Source organism: Patiria miniata, unplaced genomic scaffold, assembly GCF_015706575.1.
Source record: "Patiria miniata isolate m_02_andy unplaced genomic scaffold, ASM1570657v1 HiC_scaffold_10, whole genome shotgun sequence".
NCBI classification, from domain to species: domain Eukaryota; kingdom Metazoa; phylum Echinodermata; class Asteroidea; order Valvatida; family Asterinidae; genus Patiria; species Patiria miniata.
In genome coordinates this window covers 16,083,095-16,106,080 of record NW_024037048.1, presented here as the reverse complement: position 1 = coordinate 16,106,080, position 22,986 = coordinate 16,083,095, and the positions used below count along the sequence as shown (strand labels likewise).

The window sequence follows — 22,986 nt, the reverse complement described above, 5'->3', positions numbered from 1 at the left end:
TCGTTGACGCCATTATGATTCCAAAATTTCTCACTGTGTCACACAGCTCCAAAGGTGTCGAATGTTTGGCTGTTCTCATTATGCACCATCCCGCTGATGTTTATGGCATGTTGACGCGATCCGGCGGGAGGAAGCACGCGAGATGGTTCGGAATAAATCAGGTGTTTGTGCCGTCTGGGTCTGCCGGGTTCAACCTTTAATTATAATATCAATGCCGTTGCCCTGGGGATGAACCCACTTTATGATTACGTGAACTTGGGCTTTTGTTCGTCATAAATATTGCCAACTTGTATGCCTATTGCTCATCGAGGGTAGTTTCCCGAACTTTTTTGGCTGCTATTTTGAACCACATCACGCCAGCCCATGAGTAAACAGACCTCTCTATGGCCAGGCTATCATGGCTGAACATACACGGAAATGGAACACTGTAAAGGAAACGAAATATTCCCCATGTGATTTCCAATTATTTTATTTCCCCAATCAAATTTGTGGTTGGCTTTTCAGAGCCAGCATTAGTCCACGGTCAATTAGGGCCTAAAAAGCGATATTAAATGCTCCGTTTTGTTCCACTACATTTTGTTGATCATCGTTTTGCGTAGTCTGGTTCCCAGACCAAAAGATTCCGACTATTCCTGATGAATCTTAGGTCAGGTAGACTCCGGTAATACAATGTATTACAATTTACATCACGTGACTAAAATGGGAGGAATTCCTCCTTTTTCCGAAACTGTCCGAAGTTTGCCGAATTCTTTCGTCGACAATCGGATAGTGTCAGAGTATTTCCGAGTATAATATATGTTTTATTAACTGCTAATTGCTTATTAAAAAATTAAAAAAAAACTAGTTGATAATTAATATCCATTGCTTTTATTTAGAAAACTTGAAATTCAACGACGATTTTGCACTCGGATCGTATACGAGGGGCGAACTTTTTGCTGCGTCATGCACTAGTTTGAATTTGACGACCGTTACCGGCATTTTCCAAAACGCGGCGTGGTCTCAATTCGGCTCCGCCTGCTAACAGTGCTGTTTGGGTGTCCAACTTTGAAGATTCCAGGTTAAAATTAGTCAATGTTTTTTTACAGAAGTATTAAACTGTATGATATATGAAGCAAATGATTTATTTTTAAAAAAATTATCGGAACATTAAAAGCTTTATGTGATAAAGCGAATTCGGAAACGAAGTCGAGCTTTGAAAAAGGGCCGTCAATGTCGTCATGTTTATTTTTAGCCACGGAGGCTGCCTGACCTACAATTTAGACGTGTAGACGTCGGGGGAAATTGTCAGGTCGGGGAACCTGACTACGTTTTGCGCAATTCGGCGCGTTCAATCTTTTTTAATTTCTTTTTTAAATTTGCGTCAGTTTTGGCATTTAAACAGTAAATGTCGAAAACAGCAACTTCAATGCAGTCAAGTATTGTGAGTTTACGTGAAAAGTGTTTTTAAGAAATTGAAATTGTTTCCGTTTTTGCATGAGACAAATCTGTGTCTTTAATGCTGTATCAATGTCGGATTCAGATTATTCATTTCTTCAAAGGCAAAGTGTGTTAGCATAGATTTTTTATTATACCCCAAATTCTAGGTATCTAAGTAATTCTTTTGCTCTTTTTTGGAATAAAGATGATAATTTTTTTGATATGTGGTTGCGAGAACCATTATTTTGTTTGGCGCCAAATGCATGATTTATTAGGAGTTCAAGTTCGCAGTGGCGCCATATACTTGGCGTTCGCTGATTGGACGAAAGGCATGAGCTCAGCGCGTGATACCAACGTGATACAAGCAATAGTAGACAAAAACCACGCCATAAATAAACTGGGGAAAAAATGTTTGCGCAACGATGGCACAAAAAAGGACCTTTGTTTTGTTGGAATGCTAACTGCCTGGGAATTTCCAGATGTGAGAAATTCCGAGGCTGAGAAAATTCTAGAAAGATATGGATTGCGGAACACATCCGGCGGGAAAACCGGCATTTTTAAGTTTTCGCAACAGGTTGACGTGGACAGAAATTGGATATTTTTTTGCTGCCGGTAAAACGGAATCGAAGGCTGAGTCATTGTAGCCAAAATCAATGTATCGTCAACGAAATAATAACCTTCCATATGGATACTAAACTATACATCTGAACCATTTTTGTTTTAAAGAGCATTAGACTGAAAAAAAAGAGATACCTCTATCCAGATTCATGCAGTGTTATAGGGGATACAACATGACGAATTTTTTTTAAAACAAATTTATAAAAAAGTCACTCTTTTTACCATTTTTGTGTTTTTGTTTTTGGTAAACATTTACTATTATGGCCTCGAAATTAAAATGGTATTACTATTAAGATGAAAGCCATGGGTACAAGACTGATAAATATGACAGATCTTTTAATGCAACTAACTTCAGAACAAACACTTCTTATACGGTGGATTATGCTGAAAATGCCACAAATTTGTGGCTATTTTGCAAATTACGGAATAACGCGGATAATTACTTACTGGAAAGGGATAAAAAAAGTCACATAAAAAGTTATGTCCGTCTCCTACTTCAGTATTTCCTTCCTTGAACGAATGTTATATTTTGGAGTTTTAATATTGCAATTTCTTTGCTGGATTGCTCATTATTTCCGCATAAAATGGACAAAATAAATAAAGAAAAGTTACATTTAAAACGTTTGTATATTAATAACCAATGATCTATATTAAAAAAAATTCCATCTTATGAAAAAAAAAATTGATTCAGTAAAACCGTAAAGATGGAAAAATGTACTTAGAAGTATCCGAAATAGAGCAGCAGCTTTTGTATGAGGTTGGAAAATGCAGTCACAAAGCACCCCGACGTTCCTCCGTTGGAGGAAGTGCAATCCATGCAAGGGAGCCATACTATTAAATGGTATAACAAATACGATATTTATGTATTTTGTTTTGAAGATAAGGGCTTCGAATCGTGAATGTTGAAATGTATTTCTTATGGTTGAAATAATTAGTGTTCATGTTAATGTATAAACGAATGAATATCGAAATTTCTTGATAATATTTTGTTATATCATATATTTTGTGTTGTAATTTAATTCGGATTCAGTGACTATTTCAAATGGTTTAAACATCTCCAATTATTCTTAAGTTATTTCAAATTATTTGAAGTCTTATAAAATATTTTACTTTTAGTTTATGGGTAATGGGTTTTAGAATTCAACGTGTTAGCATGTACACGTTCAATAATTTATTTGGTCCAAATTATGAAATGCCGAACATTTCGTTATGAACTCGTCTACACAAAACTGGTGTATTGTACGTCCTTCAATTCTTACAGATGGGGGGGGGGGGGCAGATCGCAGATATTGGCAAAGACTCTGCTGGCGAAGACAGAGAGACCTACGACCCACGTCTGTGACGTAACGTCCTTCAGAGATTGTGCGCAATCACGGCGTTTTGCGTGAAAATCGCGAGTGCCGAAAAATGACGCGCCGCGTCTTTTTTCGGCACGTGCACCAGAAAAGGTCAGGTGTGTGTTTGAATTCAACCGGGAGGCACCATTCTGTATACAAGACACAAATACCGTCTAGAAAACCCAAGTAGAGAGATATTATCAAGTGTTCAAAAACAACGTGCAGCACAAACTATATGAACTTGAAAAGTTGTTCAACTTACCATAGCTCGGTTGTGGTTTTTTTATTGAAAGGAAGAAATTAATATGAATTTGTTTTGTGTTTCAAGATCGAAGGAAGAACCTAAACGAATCATCTCAGATACGTTTCATACATCTACAATAGACAAAGTTATGACAGTGTCAGATCGGTATCTTTTTAGAGGCTCGACCTATCTGTCAGTATATGTTTCTACATTTGTATCATCATTAGTAAACACAGTGACTGCATAATAATGTACACATGGTTCAAGGAGCAAAATGGAAGTAAAGACAAGTAATAAAACGCAGTTTTAGGAATTCCTTTTAAACGTTTATAATTATTTGCGACAAACCATAAGCAGTCTTAGGTTGACATACACTGAAAAAATATACACGAAATTCTTCAGTCTTTAGTAAAGATCTAAACCCCAGTCTAGTTAGAAAGATAAGCATCACGGACTTCTTTCGACTTAAAAAAAAACCGTTTAAAAAAAGTTTTCACTGAAAGAATACTTCTCTGTGTTTGTAGGAAAAAATTTGCGTTGATTTCAGATGACAGATAAATAAATGGGAGGCGTATGAAATGCGACAATTCTTGGCACAGGCTGTAGTGGAGAAAGTGCTAAACAGCGTCGTTGTATTGTGAACACATAAAAGCATGTGTGGTGTTGGTGTTGTCTATGATGACCACAAGCTCCAAATGATCACTCCAAAACAACACATGATTTTCTCTAAATATTTAACAGGCAAATGTTGCAAGTCAAACTTTACATCTAGTCAAAATTTCAATCCCATAAAATAACTAGTTTTAGAGCAATCGTGTGGCGTAGGTGTCACACGATTTTCTGGAGGCCGTGACTTCACTTTGGATGGGCTTTGTCCGTGGTACTGAAATTATATTGCCGCCGATAATCTGTGTTTTCTCTCGATATTTATCATGCTTGTGTTGACTGTCATGCTCAACCTCTATAGGAAAAATTCAAATGCAATATAACAAATATTTTTGAGTTATCGTGGGACATTATGTGTGATTGTGTTTCTGTTTAATAATAAGGTTGATATTCTGGACAGTGACTTCAATTGGGAATGTAGTTTAATTGTCGGTGTTGTACAAAAAACCGATAATCTCTATTTTGTCTGTCAGTATTTAACAGGCTTGCGGTGCAAGTCATGATTAACGTACAACTATGTAGTATTGAGTAAAAAGTGAATTGTACAAAATTCATAGAACAAGAACGAAAATGAGATCGAAACAATTAAATGTTTTAAACGTGAAAAATATTATCCATATGAAGCAATGTTCATGGCAAAAAAGGTCACAATTCCTTTTCAAGAAGAAAAGAAATTCCTAAGAGGTTCCGTTGTTTCCTTTTTTTCAAGGGCATTTCACCCAAACTCTTTCCAACTACTCTTTGCTTTCTGATTGTCTCGCGCAGAGACAGCTGTACCCAGCGGTTTAATCTTTCAATAGAGGGCGCACCACATGCACAGTGGTCGCTACTGCTAACACGCAGAGTCAACACGAACTGGTATTGAATAAAAAGAAGACACTCATGGTTCGGGCAATATCTCATGGAATACTGAACGTATTAACTCAGTATTTCATTGAGTAATTGTTAATAATGTGTTACGATCGCCAGTACAATTTCTAGTGAATTTGTCAAAGAACAAAAATAATGTGAGCGAAACAACTTAGTGTGTTAAACCTTAGAAATACATTCGAATGAACATCATCGTAAATGACAGAAAATACTATATGGTTGGGTTGATAAGTCACAATTTACAAATTGTATTTTAGTGAAATTCCGACCAATAATTCGTCATAATGTATCACATTCAGGAGTATATTTTCATGGGAATTCGTTGACTAAGAACGAAAACGAGATCGAAACGAGATAGTGGACTGAAGTCGGTGCGCGGTGAGCGGTGTTTGTTTAGCGCGCCCTCTTATTGAAGAAATTGATGCATGACGATAAAAATAACACGGAGTGTCCTCACAATGGTAATTCTTTAATTGTTTTACAATCATTCGTTGGCGGTTCCTGTCAATTTTCAAGATGCTTTTGTCAAATATCATAGCAAAATATTAGAGGAAATTTCATTTCAATGCAATGTGTTTATCTTGAGTTAATACAATAACTGTGTTTACACTGTTGAGGCAGAGAAAACGACATTTTTTATTCTCAATTTTCTACTTTGTTTGTCTTTTTTTCATGACCAATCATCTCTAGCTAGAATTCAATTCAATGCGTCTCTTAATTTTTTGAGATAGCGTGTCTACATGAACTATCGTTTCTGTGCAAGAGTGAGGCAAATGTTCTGTTTGGACTGTGACTGCAGCCTATAGTCAAGTTTTACTCCGTGTTGACGCAAGACACTGCTGATGGGGAGAAAAACAATATTTTGTCTCAATCTTCTGTCTTGTTTTGTCTATTTGTCATGACCAGCCATTTGGCCACAATTCAATTCGATGCATCACTTAATTTTGAGATAGCGTGTCCAGCTGGACTATCGTTTCTGTGCAAAAGTGAGGCAAATGTTCTGTTTGGACTGCAACTGCAGCCGATCACCAAGTTTTTCTCCGTGTTGCGACACAAGACACTGTTAAAGAAGAGCAAAACAATATTTTGTCTCAATCTTCTGTCTTGTTTTTCTGCTTTTCATGACCAATCATCTGGCCACAATTCTATTCGATGCATCACTTAATTTTTGTTATAGCGTTCCGGCTGGACTATCGTTTCTGTGCAAAAAAGTGAGGCAAATGGTATGTTTGGACTGCATCTTCAACCCATCGCCAACTTGAAGTTTTTCTCCGTGTTACGACACAAGACACTGTTGAGGGAGACAAAAAAATGTGTCTTAATCTTCTGTCTTTATTGTCTACTTTCCATGACCAATCATCTGGCCACAATCGATTCGATGCATCACTTAATTTTTGAAAAAGTGTGTCCAGCAGTGCTATCGTTTCTGTGCAAAAGTGAGGCAAATGTTATGTTTGGACTGCGTCTGCAGCCCATCGCCAAGTTTTTCTTCGTGTTGCCGGAGGAACCTGCTGATGGTGAGAAAAACAACATTTTGTCTCAATCTTCTGTCTTGTTTGTTTATTTGTCATGACCAGTCAGCTAGCTAAAATTCAATTCGATGTATCACTTAATTTTTGAGATAGCGTGTCCAGCTTGACTATCGTATCTGTGCAACAGTGAGGCAAATGTTATGTTTGGGCTGCGTCTGCAGCCCATCGCAAAGTTTTTCTCCGTGTTGCGACACAAGACATTGTTGAGGGAGAGCAAAGCAATATTTTGTCTTAATTTTCTGTCTTGTTTGTCTATTTTTCTCAACCAGTCATCTGGCAACAAATCTATTCGATGCATCACTTAATTTGTGTGATAGCGTGCCAGCTGGACTATCGTTTCTGTGCAAAAGTATTAAAGGCAAATGCTATGTTTGAACAGCATCTCCAGCCCATCGCCAAGTTTTTCTCTGTGTTGCGACACAAAACACTATTGAGGGAGACAAAAAATGGTGTCTCAATCTTCTGTCTTTATTGTCTACTTTCCATGACCAATCATCTGGCCACTATTCGATTCGACGCATCACTTAATTTTTGAGATAGTGTGTCCAGCAGTGCTTTCGTTTCTGTGCAAAAGTGAGGCAAATGTTCTGTTTGGACTGCGTCTGCAGCCCATCGCCAAGTTTTTCTTCGTGTTGAGACACCGAACCTGTTGAGGGAGAGCAAAACAATATTTTGTCTCAATCTTCTGTCTTGTTTGTCTGCTTTTCATGACCAATTATCTGGCCACAATACAATTCGATAATCACTTAATTTTTGAGATAGCGTGTCCAGCTTGACTATCATTTCTGTGCAAAAGTGAGGCAAATATTCTGTTTGGACTGTGACTGCAGCCTATAGCCAAGTTTTTCTCCGTGTTGACGGAGGACACTGCCGATGGGGAGAAAAACAATATTTTATCTCAATCTTCTGTCTTGTTTGTCTATTTGTCATGACCAGCCGTTTGGCCACAATTCAGTTCGATGCATCACTTAATTTTTGAAATAGCTTGTCCAGCACAGTACATCTATGATTGCATATGAAAGATATATTTTGTTTATTAGACTGTAGCATTACACTTAAAATTACCGTTTATCATATCAATCGAAATATTGTTAACATTGTAATTGACCTTTTAAAAAAACGGTGTGATTTTTTACGACAGTCACATGCACACTACATTGTTTCTTTTCAGTGAAAAGTTCAGGCTTTTAAAGTAGCTCTACCCGCATTGTTTGTTTTACTAGTTTAAACAATGTAACCACTTGATTTTCTATTTCGCTCTCGGACGTTTTACGCCGTCAGAGAAAAAAATTATTAGCTTTCTATTTTAGATTCGAGGGATTTATTGGGCTCTTAAATAGTTCGAAATTTTTGTAACGTCAAAATTCTATAATTAAACGTGGGCGGATCGTTTCGATAGATGTCTCCATCACTACAAAGTGCAAAGCTTTCATATTGCTAGAAAAAAATAGAAATTTGAAAACAAAATGTATTTTTCATTGTCAAAACTAAAAAAATTGCACGGGCAAGCAACTATAAACTGATCACTTAATTCCGGTTATGCCATTCTACTTGTCCGATATAGCGCCCTCTGTTGAAAATTTGAAGAGCTCCCTCTATTGATATAATAAACAGCTATTTTGTGATCCAATAAATAGCGCACTCTATTGAAAAACATAACAGCGCCCTCTACTGACCATACAGTTACCGACTCGCCCCCTTACCAACTCGCCCCACTTGTTAGCCCCAAACGGGAAAGGTCAATAGAGGGCGCTATTTATCGAATCAATAGAGGGCGCAGTTCTTTTATCAGTTGACAGATGGCGCCACATATCACCACATGGGGAAATTGCAACGTGATCCACAACTCGTTTTGGAAAGGTAAATTTCAGAATAAAATACAGGATTCTTTTGGAGCAGTTATTCAAGATCAGCGTAGTAAGACACTCGTAACGTGAACGTATAGTTTTGTCCCATTCTGACTAATAAAAAAGTAATAAATTATGCTGGCATGGCTGGCGAAAAAAATGTCAGTTAAGTTAGGCCTACGGCTAGGCTAGGCCTTGTTTGAGTTTGCATGGACAGTCCCTAATTTTCGGAAGAATTGCTCCTTTAGTACACGTCCAGCAAATACCAACTCACGCTTTATTTAGCCGTTATAAATGGAGTGTCATGGCCTAGCGGTTAAGAGCACCGGACTCATGTTCTGGTGTTTCAGAGGCAACAATGTCACGTGGGTTCGAGCCCGCCGGCGGACACTTGTGCTTAAGCAAGGCTCTTGACCATTCTTGCTTCGTTCTTTGGATGGGACGTAAAGCTGTATAGGTCCCGTGTGTTGTATAATAAGGGAATAAATGTGTGCTCTGGAGGTTTTTATCACTCGTTTAATACCGCTTAGAGTCTGGGTGCTGATAATAACCCTCGCCTCCGGCTCGGGTAAATATCAGCACCCAGACTCTAAGCGGTATTAAACGAGTGATAAATACCGACCGAGCACATATTTATTCCCATTCATAAATACCTTATCCGTAAAAAAATTTAAAATAATTCGTTCAAAAAATCACGATTTTGTTCAACAAGTTCACTTCATGCTTTTTGAAACATCCTTCTAGCAAAATAATGGAGTGTTCAGCTGGCGAGTAAGATGTAAACAACCCTTTTATGGAGATTGACGCGCGCGTAACATGTTCTGCGCGATGTCACGCAGAACGCACCTGGGGCGTTGCGTTTTGAATTTAGAACTATAAAATTCTAAATCGCTTGTAGTGTTGCGCATGTCTACGTGAGGATTGTGAACGTTCAACCAATGAAACGGTAAGAGGCACTGGATTTTTAGGAGTCCACATTTTATTGTGACACTGGAAAAGTGTTTAAGACCAGCTAGCCATGTCTTTATCATCCGTTTAATACCGGCCACGTGACGGGCTCTCGACCAATAGGAATAGCTAAACTGTCTAAGGTATTTATGAATGCACGTTAAAGACTTGTTCGCTACATGTAAGTATGGAAGGGGTTCGCCTCGGTGTCCTGGCATGGTAGTGGCCGCAGCAACTTATAATGAACCAATAAAAGGTGCTACATAATGGGTCTCATATTTCTCATGTACTTCATTCATCTAATAATAGACATAACTGCCAGCGCCTTGAGTACCTATACTCCGTTGCGATAATGCCTGAATAGGCTTCTGCAACGTAACCATACAGATACAGATAAAAGTGCCTTTCTGTTATCCTATGGTTTTCATAGAAATTGATGACGTGCATGCCATGAGCAGCCAGTGATGCAAGACACAGAGTCAGAGGAATGCAGCATATGATGCAATTGATGGCAGTACAGATAGCAGGTTGATCTCCAATGGGCAGCAGACATGGAAAGAATGTTGCAACCTGACGCCACTTCAGCGGTACAAAGTCTATGGTGAGTCAAGAAAATGGAAGTATTTCCTAACATTGAAATTGGGAATGTTTCTTAGTCCTAGATTCATCTTTTATCATCATTTTTGCAATGACTGTCCTTCATTGAGATGATATATGAGGAAAACGGCAGAGTCATATATTCTTTTTTTTGTGACCTAATAGAGAGTCGGGAACTAGGACAGCTTTTAAGGGCGGAAACCAGTTCAAGCTAGTTCCCGATTGTCTTATACCTTTTGAAATCCACTTGTGTTCACAAGCGAGATCCAGTCTACTCATTATCATAATCGATGCTTCGCGCTCGGTAACGGAATCGCACTCAGGATATGGGGACCATTGAATGTACGCTGGGCATGAAGACTACATCACGTCGTTCAAACATTAACACGAGTCGGAAATTTAACGTGTTCATGATCGCGAGGGGAGCTCTCGGAATTGAACGGGAAATTTCACTTTTCTTCCGGATCGTAAATAAACTTCAGTACAACCATCTTAATCATCGATGTCTATTTGTACCTCAGGTGGCCTATCTAGTAATTGGGAGGCCATTTTGAGGGTGAAATCTGAATGTTAAAAAGACGATAAGTTGGGTCCAAGTTACTCAGACTACTGTAAGTGTAGTCCGAAAATTTGGGACTCTCAATACTGTGTATGAGAGTCCCAAAACTTATGGTATTGAAAACATGCAAAGCAAGAAAATAGACTGGCACCTGAAACAACCAGTCCAACACAGCTTCAGTACTGCATCAATCAACCATGCCAAAAGAATTTAAGAAACGTGTGGCATGAAGCGGGAACTAGTCTCAATTTACTACACATTTCTCCGTAGTCAAGCCACCAGACTATTGACACTGAATGAAGAGGTCAGTCTTTTCAAATAGTTGGACCATATGGTTGGACTAGCTCTACTGAGTGGAGCGTTGAATTACGGGTACCCCGGGGGTACCCGTAATTCAACGCTCCACTCAGTAGAGCTATGGTTGGACATGTACCAGTGTAGTATTTAGCCCCATTTTGAAATCACTTGACTTCCCTCTCATGTGCATAATATTGAAGAAAAATCTCCTTTAAAAATTGAATTGAGTCTCCAAACTTGGTTGGTGAAATACTGAGGACATTTTCTTTGCCCGTTTTGTTTTGCACGTTTCAGAGCACTCCAGAGCCCTGTCTGCTGTAAGTGTAACTTAGCCCTAGTCCTAGCCCAGGTTGGACTCTGTTGTGTACACGCAACGGAGTCCAGGGTATGAATCTCTCCTGCCATAGCGAAAAAAGTTTTAACACATTTAGTGTTAGTAAATATTGCTTGACATTATTTTTGCTTATTGAATTCTTCTCATTGTCTTTGGGTAATGTATTTTTTTTTTTCATTAGAAAATTGACGTGGCAGGTCACACAGTGGATGATTTGGTGAACAAGACAATAGAATACCTTCAGCCCAATCCAGGTAAGAACCAAAATTGAAACATCATTGACGCTAACCTTCCCAAATCCTCCAAAATCCTATTTGCAAAATGTAGGCTTTTGCAGGATTGAGGCTATATGGCAAAAATGTGTGCCTGATTTATGAGGATGCACTGTGTCAAGGTCTTGGGCCGGATCTTGTGTTGTTCCCTGAGCTCAGGGAACCAGACTAGCTGGCTTGCATCCATTCACGGATGTGTAACCGCTTGCAAAAAAAATGCGGACTAAATAAATTGGGTAAATTGGGGCACTATTTGGCAAAATCAGTTTCTTCCAACGATGGTCGGCCGACCACTCTTTTGAAATCAATACAAAAATTTCACTTTTCTTAAAAATGACAGCACACCAGGTGCCATGATTTCACAGGATGTCTGAGACTGTCATTCACCTACAGTCAAGTAAAGTATTTCATAATAATTTGGTAGTTTTGTTTGTTGATGTTTGCAAATGTCGTATATTACCTTTAATTGTAACCTTTGGAATAATTACGTTTGGGGTGACTATAGAACACCGGTTTGAATCGGGTCTAAGTATTCACTTCAAACAAACCAAATAGAGATAGATCTTGTATTTGTGTGCTGACCCTAATCAATCGTATTGTCTTTCCTGAACAGTCTCCAGAGCCATGAGTAAAGTCCGTGGTCAGAACAAGGGAGGAACCAAGCCTCAACAACCCGTAGGATTCCTGGGAGAAGTCATGCTGAAGAACGGCAGAGAATTAGGAGAAGATTCAACGTTTGGTGAGCAAGCTTCAAGATGTATTCTCTTTCCTTCTGTGGTAGACTGATCATAAAGCTCTCAAAAAGGTGGTCTAATCAGTGTTCCAATCCACCAACATAGTACCATGAGTATTGTGTAATTTATGTAGGGCCCAGCACTTCAGATATGCAAGGCCAAGTAAAAAAATAAACCAGTTTCTCGTAGCTGCCCGCTGCCTTTTTTGTACTCATTTTTTTATTTTTTTATTTTTTTATTTTTTTTTATTTATAAATGCATAAATTTGCAATATACAGGTGAATCAAAAAAGACGAAACCCAAATGGCAGGACCAATTTTTGAATAAAGTTTTGCCTGTAGCACTTTCTAAATCTAGGATATGAAAGCCCAATCAATGGGCTTTGTATTAACACAAGAATCATTCACATCACTCATTTGCTTTTCAAGTTACGGAATTTTGAACACAAACACCATTTTAAAGTTCTGTCCATGGATCACAAAGAAATGTACGTGTTATTTCAGCAAAACGAAAACAATTCACATGCATCCCTATGAGAATTGTTTTCGTTTTGCTGAAAGAACACTTACTTTTTTACATTATTAGCCCAACTGTTTTCATTTTGGTGGAAACAACAGGACAATGAAATCTTTCCTGTTATAGGTATTATAAAAAGATGGATTTTGTTATGTTTTTTGTTTTTGTTTGGATACAGGTACAGCGATGGTCGAGATGGAAGAATCACTGAGGCAACTTTCTGAAGTCAAGGACGCCTTCGATCTGAACGTCAGACAGAACTTCCTGGATCCCCTGGATCATCTCAAGAACAAAGATCTGAAGGAGATCAACGTGAGTTCCATCTTACAAAATCGAACATCATCCATTATCTGGTTGATTCTGATAGAATCAGGACTGTGTTGCACAGCTACGTTCGGGGAAATTCAAGCACAAATTAGGGAAAATGGAAAAGCGTAAAGCCACATCAGAATGAAGTGGCTACGGCTAATACATTAGTTGCACCTATGGAAGCAGATGAAGCCATTTCCCATGTGGGCTAGTGTTAGTCGTAGCCATGTCATTCAGACATGGCTTATGCTCACTAACAGAAGGGTTAACCAGGGTTACTGGAAATTACATTCTCATGTAGCGTAATCCGGCGAACAAAGTTAAAAGCCATTTTTGAGGTTGCGCCACGACTACGTGCACGCGTTCTTAAAGACGAGGCTCGCAAATGTTTTGGTCGAAGGAGTCCGGAGTGCGCGATTCACGTGAGCCTAGTGCCTCCGCATTTATCCTGAGTTATCCTGTTCACAGACCAACCAAGGCCGATGAAAACATATACCTCACCTCATGGTGGAGGTAAAAAAAAGCAGACGGGAAACCATTTTTTGTTTTACTCGGTCTAATAATGCATTTCATAGACCAAGTGTATTTCATAGACAATCTCAGCTCCAGGGTATACTTAGCACAGCTGTTTAGTTTTGGTGGAAACAACAGAACAATAAAATGTTGTTTTTTATAGGTATCAATAAAAAAAAAAATTGTTTTGGTTATTTTTTGGATACAGGTACGGCGATGGTCAAGATGGGAGAATCACTGAGGCAACTTTCTGAAGTCAAGGACGCCTTCGATCTGAACGTCAGACAGAACTTCCTGGATCCCCTGGATCATCTCGAAAACAAAGATCTGAAAGAGATCAACGTGAGTTCCATCTTACAGAATCTGACAGAATTTGGTTGATTTTGATAGAAGCAGGACTGTGTTGCACAGCCATCTGCGGGGACATTCAAGCACAAATTGTGGCCAATCTGGAAAAAATTGATACAAGACCAGTGATCGATTACTGGTTGATTTGGGTTGTAACTTATGGCTGTGTTCTTTGGGTCATTCGATAAATTTGGGGTCCACTTTTTTCCTGTCCCTGTTACATCTGACATCTGTGATTTTATAATTCTGATACACTCCTTAATGCAGTCGTCCTCCAAGAGTGATTATGAATAGCAAACTACCTACACAACGAATACAAAATTGTTTAAAGTCATTCTTAACCCTAACTCCCTGGGCATTTTTGTGATGATGCTGCAAAATCCTCCAACTGCCTCCATGTCAAAATTGCATGCAGCCTCAATCCTGCAAAATCCTCCATTATTTCTTGAATGTGATCCGTGGAAGAATGATCACTGCCTCAATCCTGCAAAATCCTCCAGCAATCACTGTCAATATGTTGAGGCAGAGCCAGTGACATCCTGAAGCAGTGCGGAGGACTTCAAGTATAATTTATGCACAGCTGAGCATAAACAAACACAAGGCCCGGCCCAAGATCTTGACACACTGCATCCTGCAAAATCAGCCACACATTTTTGCCAATTAAACAGCCTCAATCCTGCAAAATCCTCCATTTTGCAAAGAGGATTTTGGAGGATTTGGGAAGGTAAGGGTTAATGCAGTCGTCCGCCAAGAGTGTTTATGTGAAGCAGACAACCTACCCAACAAATTGTTGAAGTCATTCTTAATGACACTTGAACGGCAAATGACAACGTTCAGAGATAACAGGAACTCGAAAATTGTCACACTTTGACCCATAATTTATATAAGGAGCCTTACAGCAATGTGCAAATGTCTCTTGTCAAACAGTACATAAACTTTCTCCCCAATGTTTGATTTCTACAGCACCATCGGAAGAAGTTACAGGGGCGACGTCTTGACTTTGACTACAAAAAGAAGAAGCAAGCGAAAGGTAGGCGACAGATTATCTCAACTCCATCATATCAAATCATCTTACATTACTAAAATATCATAACTAAAACAAAAATAAACCATCAGACTTCCAAAGTGTTATTGTTAACCTGACACTAAATTTATCATTATTAATTGTCATAGAGTATGTCCCAAAAAAGTGTCTGTGGAAAAAAAGTCTGATGTGGTTTGGGATTGGAATCATTTGCCCTTGAGCATTAAACCGAGGTCTTGCCGTGATGACTGATAGCCAGGCAAATGATTCCAATCCCAATTGCAGCCCTTTTCACAACATGCAGGATTTTACACAGCTTACTTAACACAGCACTGAAATTGATTAAGGCAAGGAACTTGGTCACAGTGTCCAAAATGTTGTTGTGATCAATTGACAAGTGTGCAGTGATGCGTGACTGAAATTAAATGAAACTCATCGGGGTTGAGGCCAAGATAAGGAGTATCTGCACAATCAAACTTTTTCAAATTGGACTTCATGGTTTTGTAGTTATTTCAAATATGGTCAGACGGACATTTCTTTTGGACATACGGTATAATGCGTATAATATTTGTTTGCATTAAAAGAAAAACAAAAATTGCATTTAAAATATACGAACACTGTACACACTTACCATAACGCGCACACAGTCGTTTTCTGCTATGCTTCCGAGGATTAATTGGCTTTGTGTTTTCCTTTGTTCCCTGATCTAAACCTTTCCCATAGACTTAGTGCACAAACCGGCGTTGGAGGAATTAGGCACTGTCGTTCGAGTACCGTATTTTGAGTACCGAAATGTGTACTCACAGTTGAGTACTTGAAGAAGACTTTGCGGAATGAATTTTGATGAACAGTTTGAGTAAAATGCAAGCAGGTCTTTAAAAAATTAAGTCAAAGTGGCAAAATGTATAACAAGATCATTAAACCAGATTTGTCCAGGTTTTTGGCTTTTTGCAGCGCTAACGTTGGTCTTTTCCAAGACCTGGACACGATTTATTTAGAGCAAATGCAGTCAAATTTTCCTTCCTGATTGGTTTCCGTCTAGATTGGTGGGTTGGGTAAGATCAAGACCAACACAATCATCAAGGAGCTCACCAAACCCTGGATGCTGGATGAGGAAGCAGCCTGGAGACCACGGAGAAGTGTCCTTGGAAGATCAGCAAGGAAGGAGTCACTACGCTCAATGAGAAGGTAGAATCTCCTTCTTGCGCTCAAGCACCCCCCCCCCCCCCCCCCCACAGTGAAAACCATCAACGAGGGCCATTTGGCCGCCATCGTGGCTTATAAATGCTGGTACCAAATACACGATAACCAGCATGAGTGAACCAGTGAAGTGTCCCTCATTCCGGCTTCTGCTTGTTTGACTATAAAGCGCCCTCTTTTGTCCATGCATGGAGACAATACACTTAAAGCTTTCCCAGTATCCACTTTACGCTTAGTCCCTGGTTTGTGTGATTTTAAGTCCAGTCTTGCAACATCTGTTAATTGTGTCGAACCTTTGACATTCTGGTGGGTCATTTTTCAAATATTAGTATTGATCACTTTCAGTGCAAATTGAACAACCCTTAAGTAGTTCATTTTATTTGCCAAGTGGAACTCGACATATTAAACATCAATATTCCAGTCCATTTTCCACCTAAAATCTTTGGTCTTCTTCATAATTCCCTATTAAAAAATATCCTCCTAGCCAAGATAGTTAGTCTCTTCCATAAATTCCCTCTAAAAATGTCCTTTTAGCCAAGATGGTTAGTCTTCTCCATAAATCCCTTCTAAAACAAATATCCTCCTAACCATGATGGTTCCTCTCCTGCATAATTCCCTTCTAAAAAATATTCTCCTAGCCAAGATGGTTAGTCTCCTCTGTACTTCCCTCCTAAAAAAATATCCTCCTAGCCAATATGGTTAGTTTCCTCCTTAATACCCTTCTAAATGATACCCTTCTCAAAATATCCTCCTAGCCAAGATGGTAGTCTCCTCCATAATTTCCTTCTAAAAAAAACCACCCTCCTAGCCAAGATGGTTAGTCTCCTCCACAATTCCTTTCTAAAAAATATCCTCCTAACCAAGATGGTTAATCTACTCCATAATAAAAATATCCTGAACTACCAATACTTATGGTCGTCTTCTCAGTAATTCGCTTAAAACAAGTCTGAGTCTTGCGCGTAACTTTTTACACCCTGTCCCAAGTTCTTTCCACTGACTATCCCTATTGCCGAGTATGATATATGTCTATATCTTTTATAAATAGTCATGCTCATTCAAAGGCATATTCATAGAAAGGTGGAAATCTCCTTGCTGCCACGGTGTCAGATTTAACGTTTGGTATACCGTGAGGTATATCTAGGTTGTGTTAACTTCAGGTTAATTACTCCGATCTTAACGATAACCAAGTTAACGATCATTAAATAACAATTGACTTTTTTTTTACTTTTTCTGAAGGCTGGTACAAGGACAAGATTTTGCCCAAGATGGAGTTCTGTGCTGTTGGTTGGGTAAGATCAAGACTAACACAATCATCAAGGAGCTCTCCAAACCCTGGATGCTGGATGAGGAAGCAGCCTGGAGACCACGGAGAAGTTTCCTTGGAAGATCAGCAAGGAAGAAGTCACCATGCTCAAAGAGAAGGTAGAATCTCCTCCTTGCGCTCAAGCACCCCCCCCCACCTCCTATAGTGAAAACTATAAACTTTATTTTTGTTTTTGTGTAAGTTGGTCAGAAGTGCAGAATGATTCACATGTTAACTAATGCATGCAAAATAGAGAAGAAAAGTGGATTTTAATGACTATCATCCCACCTTATATTTTTAGGCTATAGAAATGTCAAACCCCCCAAAACCGATTTTTACCTACCCTACCACACAGTTGTTTCTTATATGTAGACCAAAAAAAAATATTTGGTCTCTGGTCAGACCAAAGTTCCGGAATTGACGCGGGGACGCTGCTTTTTTTTTTTTTTTTGCTTTTTTTTTTCAAGCTTGGATTGTACAGACAAGGCCAATTTCGGGCAAGGACCATTAGTCGACTAGTGGTTGATTTGTGACGTACCTTACGCCTGCGCACTGATAGCAACGTGCGAACGTCTCTATAGTCAAACGCTGGTCAAAATGTCATCGCAAAACTTCTGGATCCTGGCTCTCTGCTAGCGTTATGAATACGCACGGCTAATGGTTACCAGCGAAGCAACCAACCCCAGTAGGCTGGTTCCAAATAGTCGACTAGCGTAGTCAATCACCGTCGACTAGACAGAGTTCGGGCAAACGTTAGTTAACCATTGGTCAACTATAGTCCTTGCGCGAACTTGGCCCAAGGTGGGGTACTATTTTGCTTTTTTGGTGTCCTCATGTACATTGGTGTCCTCCATAATTTGCCTTGGTGCTCTCGATGGTGCTCTCTAGCAATTTCCCATTCCTTGGTGTTCTTTGTTAAAAAAAAATTGAGGAGATGCGGCAATAGAGGGCGCTGTCGGAGCTACCGCGAAACATTTTGGAAAAAAAAGATTGACGCGCATAATTAAAATCGACGCGCACGCCCGACCAGAGACCGACTTTTTTTTTGGGCCTAATAGAAAACACCACACTTTTGTTCTTGGTTGGCTTTATTATTTTGTTTCAGTGTCCTATTCATTTCAGGGAGCCTTTCAGAGATCTCTCAGGTTATTCTGGATGGCTGCATGTCGAAGGAAACACATGCTTTATGTCAAAGGGAAATAATGCTCTGTATAATTTTTGTGTGTGAACCCCCCCCCCCTCCACCTCCGCCCCCACCTCCCACCACCCCCAGGCTTGACCCTACTCATCCCAACCTCATCTCCTTGAAATCCAACTGGGAAAAATGCAGGCTGCGCATCTTTGCCGCCACGGGCAAGAAGGAGCAAATGGACAGGGAGAAGATGAACATGTCCAACATGCTCAGCAAGTTCCACATCAACTGCTCGGACGTGGAGGTCATCCCGGACCTGAACAAGAAGCCCAAGGAGTAGAGCCTGAGACGGTTCAAGGAGCTGTCCAAACCCTAGATGCTGGATGAGGAAGCAGGGGAGACCACGGAGAAGTTTCCTTGGAAGATCAGCAAGGAAGAAGTCACTACGCTCAACGAGAAGGTAGAATCTCCTTCTTGCGCTTAAGCGACCCCCCCCCCCCCTCCACAGAGAAAACTATCAACGAGGGCCATTTGGGCGCCATCGTGGCTTATAAATGCTGGTACCAAATACACGATAACCATCATGAGTGAACCAGTAAAGTGTGCCTCATTCCGGCTTCTGCTTGTTTGACTATAAAGCGCCCTCTTTTGTCCATGCATGGAGTACAATACACTTAAAGCTTTCCCAGTGTCCACTTTACGCTAATTCCCTGGTTTTTGTGATTTTAAGTCCAGTCTTGCAACATCTGTTAATTGGGTCCAACCTTTGACATTCTGGAGGCTGATTTTCAATAATGAGATTGATCACTTTCAATCCATTTTTCCGTACAACTCTCAGTTCATTTGATTTGCCAAGTGCACGGAACTCGACTTGAGTAAACATCAATAAATCACGACATTTTTTCGCCTGAAATCTTTTTTTTTCTTTCAGACCAACAGACAGATGCGGATCCGTGAATTGCTTCGCCAACATTCCCAGGAGGCTCAGCTCATTGTCATGTAAGTACAAACCGGCGATAATGGCCACTATCGGACAATTAACCTATCACGGTGCAATTGCGTCAACGCAGCTTGTAAAATATTGTCTAAACATGATATACAAATGGACGCAGAACGCCAAAATCTGAGACAAACAAAAGTTAATGTACAAAATTCCATGAGCCGTTTCGCGGATACTGCCATCTTTGAAATGGGGGGGGGGCATTACAATGAAAAGACATCCCATCATTCTCAGCTACAGTTGCATGATGAGACGTATTTTCATTGTAATGCCCCCCCCCCCGAAAAAAAAATTCAAAGATGGCGGTATCAGCGAAAAGGTTTATAGAGTTGTCTTAGGGGCGTGGTTAACTCGCAAACGGCGGTAGGTCAATGGGTGGCGCTTTTCATGGCGGCACAATTGCTGACGTTTACACGAAATACCAAAAATTCTTTAAAAGCCGCTGGCGAAACAAGAAACTTTTTAAACAAAAGTAAGGACACTTGTGTAAAAACTAAAATTTACTTGTGTAAAAAGGGCACTCTTTACAGAATACTGGGGGGGGGCTGTTAACCGCTGGTGCAAAAAATGGGGGCGGGGTGAGCAATAGATCTAACAGTGCTTGTGACCCAGTCTGACTGAGCTACTGTGGTCACCTGATCAAAAGTGGTGATCTGATTGGCCAATGTGCACTGTTGATTGACATGCAGGAAGGGTCCATTTTAACCTTTTCTTTGATTTCTTGCAGGAGTCTACCTATTCCCAGGAAGCGTACTTGTTCAGCTTACATGTACATGTGCTGGCTGGAGACATTATCCAAGGATATGCTGTCAGCAGGGATGCCAAATATGGCATCCAAATAAAAGTCAATACAAAGAAATTCACTTGAAATGATCAAGTGACAAAGGACAATTCCAACCAGTTGAAAGACCCTCCTCACTTGAATGGAATTTGTGCTTTGTTTTGATTGATTTCGTTGAGATTGTTTCTTTACCATCTAACGGGCTCACACTTTCACTGATGTTTTCAAAGTGAATTTCTTGAATGCAATCAAGTAATACTGATTAAGAACAATAAAAGTCTTCAAATAATTTGGAGTCTGTTAATCAAGAAACACTTGTCGCACTTCTACGGGCTTTAAAAACAACAGCCAACTCCACATTTTTCATTACTGAGGGCACGTTTCTGTTTCAACTGAAATTAATTAAAATCATGTTGTTTTTTTCATAACGAAGCCAAGCGAAAAAAGAGAGTATTTATCAACAATGGTGGTGCTTTTGGTAATCCTCAGAATGAGGTTTTATGCATACTGTTTTCATAGCCAGTCAATTGTTACTTTTACATAATTCTCACATATTGTAACATTTAAAATAATGCAATCATTTCATAAAAACCAGTGTGTTCTAATTGCTGTGAATAGCATTAGAATATTTCAAACAATTGTTAATCCAAATGCCAAGCTTAAAGTCTATAAGAAAATCAGATTCAATCACTCGAGACTTTTTTCGTGACTTGAAATAAAAATTGATACATACATGGGATTGATTTAATTGACATTATCTGTGCTGGGCATACAGGAACATAAGGCGAAGAAAATAACATGTTATAGTAAATGCTCTAAAATTATCCACGTAGGTAGCAAAATATTGTGTTTGTTTGTCTGTATGTCTTTTATACTTTGTTTGCTTCAATTAGGATACAGTTATTGTGTTTAATTAATCTGTTTTAAATACCCAATACTACAAACAAGTTGCATTTATTTTCGGGAAAAATAACACGTTATTTTATATGTTGACCAAATGTGGCAATAAAAAAAAATGGCGGTCGGAAACATGGCCTAAAAAATCCAGGTTGGTCGAGATAACGCCATAAACACAATCTGTTTTTAGTTGTTAACATTTCTGGATACATGGTGGCACTGCTTTATTGCAAACCTTTTGTTTCGAAAAAAAATGATGACCCAGCTTGCTTTGAAAAAAATATTCCATCAAAATACTTCCCGATAGGCCTACAATGGGTCCAAAAAAAAATATCGTCAAAAAACTTAACGCATACTTTTCACTATATCCCACTACTCATGCATAAAGCTAAATATTTTGTTTTGCAGAAAGTCAAAAAAATTGGCAAATCCATTGTTGTATACAGATCAGCGCATGCGCAATGCCAAAACATTATTAATGATATTTTGTGACATTGTCATTGAACGCTTATTTCTGTTAATTCATTGGTTATTGTTTCGGCAAAATGGAAAGCGATTAAAAAAATCAGCAACACAATGCTCGTGTATCTTTATGTGTTGGATTGTGTTTATTCGGGGTAAAGGAGGAAGCCACTGAATGAGGTCTTGTGATCGGAATCACTATACGCCCTACCGTACATTGTGAGATACATCGTATCTCCACGCTGCAGAACCACCACCGCGCTCCCAGACATCTGCTCATACTGACTTGAATCACTGCTACCGCCAGAGACAACCGCGACGCCGTTCTTCCGGAGATGAACGTACAGGTAGCTGCTGGAAGGATAATTGTTCACAGAAAACATGAACACGTAGGTGCCCGGCACACCACACGTGAACGTGCCGGTCTCGAGATCGAAGCTGGTACCCGGCAGAAGCGTCTCGGTCGCCTGGAAGGGCAAACGGGTGTCGAGACTCGTAGAGGTATCCGAGGCGCTCGTCCTCACCACGGTGAATGCTACCCGCTGGTTGGAGTCGTCTGGTGCCTCCCCTGGCTCACCCTTTTGACCTTTGATACCAGTTTCCCCCGTTGGCCCTACAACACCTGGGACTCCTCTTGGACCAATTTTTCCGGGCTGGCCTATGCCTTCGTCCCCTTGAGGCCCAGCTGCTCCACGCTCACCCATAGGTCCACTCTGTCCAATATCACCCTTTTGACCTGGCTCGCCCTTTGACCCTGGTTGACCTAAGGACCCAGGCAGACCTGGTATGCCGGGAATTGCAGCCGGCCCCTGGCAGCACATCGGACACGCCTGAGACGCAGGACCATCACCGTCCGAGGCAACCGGCCCAGTAACGGAAGCTCGGAGGTTGACGGAGTTACCCAGAAGGAGGGCGATTGAAAGAACGGTTGCCACGAAGATTTTCATTCTGTACAGAATAACAACGATTAAACTGAAACAAATCAGGTGAGATTTTTTTTCAATAAAATAGTTTTTAAAAACGGGAAGAGTAGAGAAAAATATTGAGGTTTGATAAACAGGAGAACTAGTCTAAAATTCATGACAATCCGCCGAATCGATTTTTTTAAAATTTCGCCCGTTAGGAAAGGTTACCAAAATGCATTCCGATAGGGCGAAGCGTTCCGGAGCTGTAGTCTTTTTTTTTTGGGGGGGGGGGGGACGGATTACATCTTGCCCCTTCCCCGGGCCT

At 39.9% G+C, this 22,986-nt stretch overlaps 2 protein-coding genes across 2 annotated transcripts; one reads left to right on the top strand and one right to left on the bottom strand.

Annotated features, from left to right (window-relative positions):
- Positions 1-12,161: 12,161 nt before the first annotated feature.
- LOC119733950 (endophilin-A3-like) lies at positions 12,162-14,956 on the top strand (the record flags this gene model as incomplete). The annotated part of the gene is made up of 3 exons (XM_038207318.1): positions 12,162-12,276; positions 13,818-13,951; positions 14,921-14,956. Coding segments are annotated over exons 1-3 (285 nt in total), but the record flags the coding sequence as incomplete, so codon positions are not given.
- A 6,946-nt stretch (positions 14,957-21,902) lies between these two features.
- On the bottom strand, positions 21,903-22,703 carry LOC119733941 (complement C1q subcomponent subunit B-like). Its single transcript, XM_038207305.1, has one exon. The coding sequence runs from the start codon at positions 22,701-22,703 to the stop codon at positions 21,903-21,905; it is 801 nt and encodes a 266-aa protein (XP_038063233.1).
- Between the last annotated feature and the right edge of the window lie 283 nt (positions 22,704-22,986).

Bases quoted from the DNA above. Each gene is read 5' to 3' on its own strand.
- LOC119733941 (XM_038207305.1), bottom strand. From the start codon at position 22,703: ATGAAAATCTTCGTGGCAACCGTTCTTTCAATCGCCCTCCTTCTGGGT.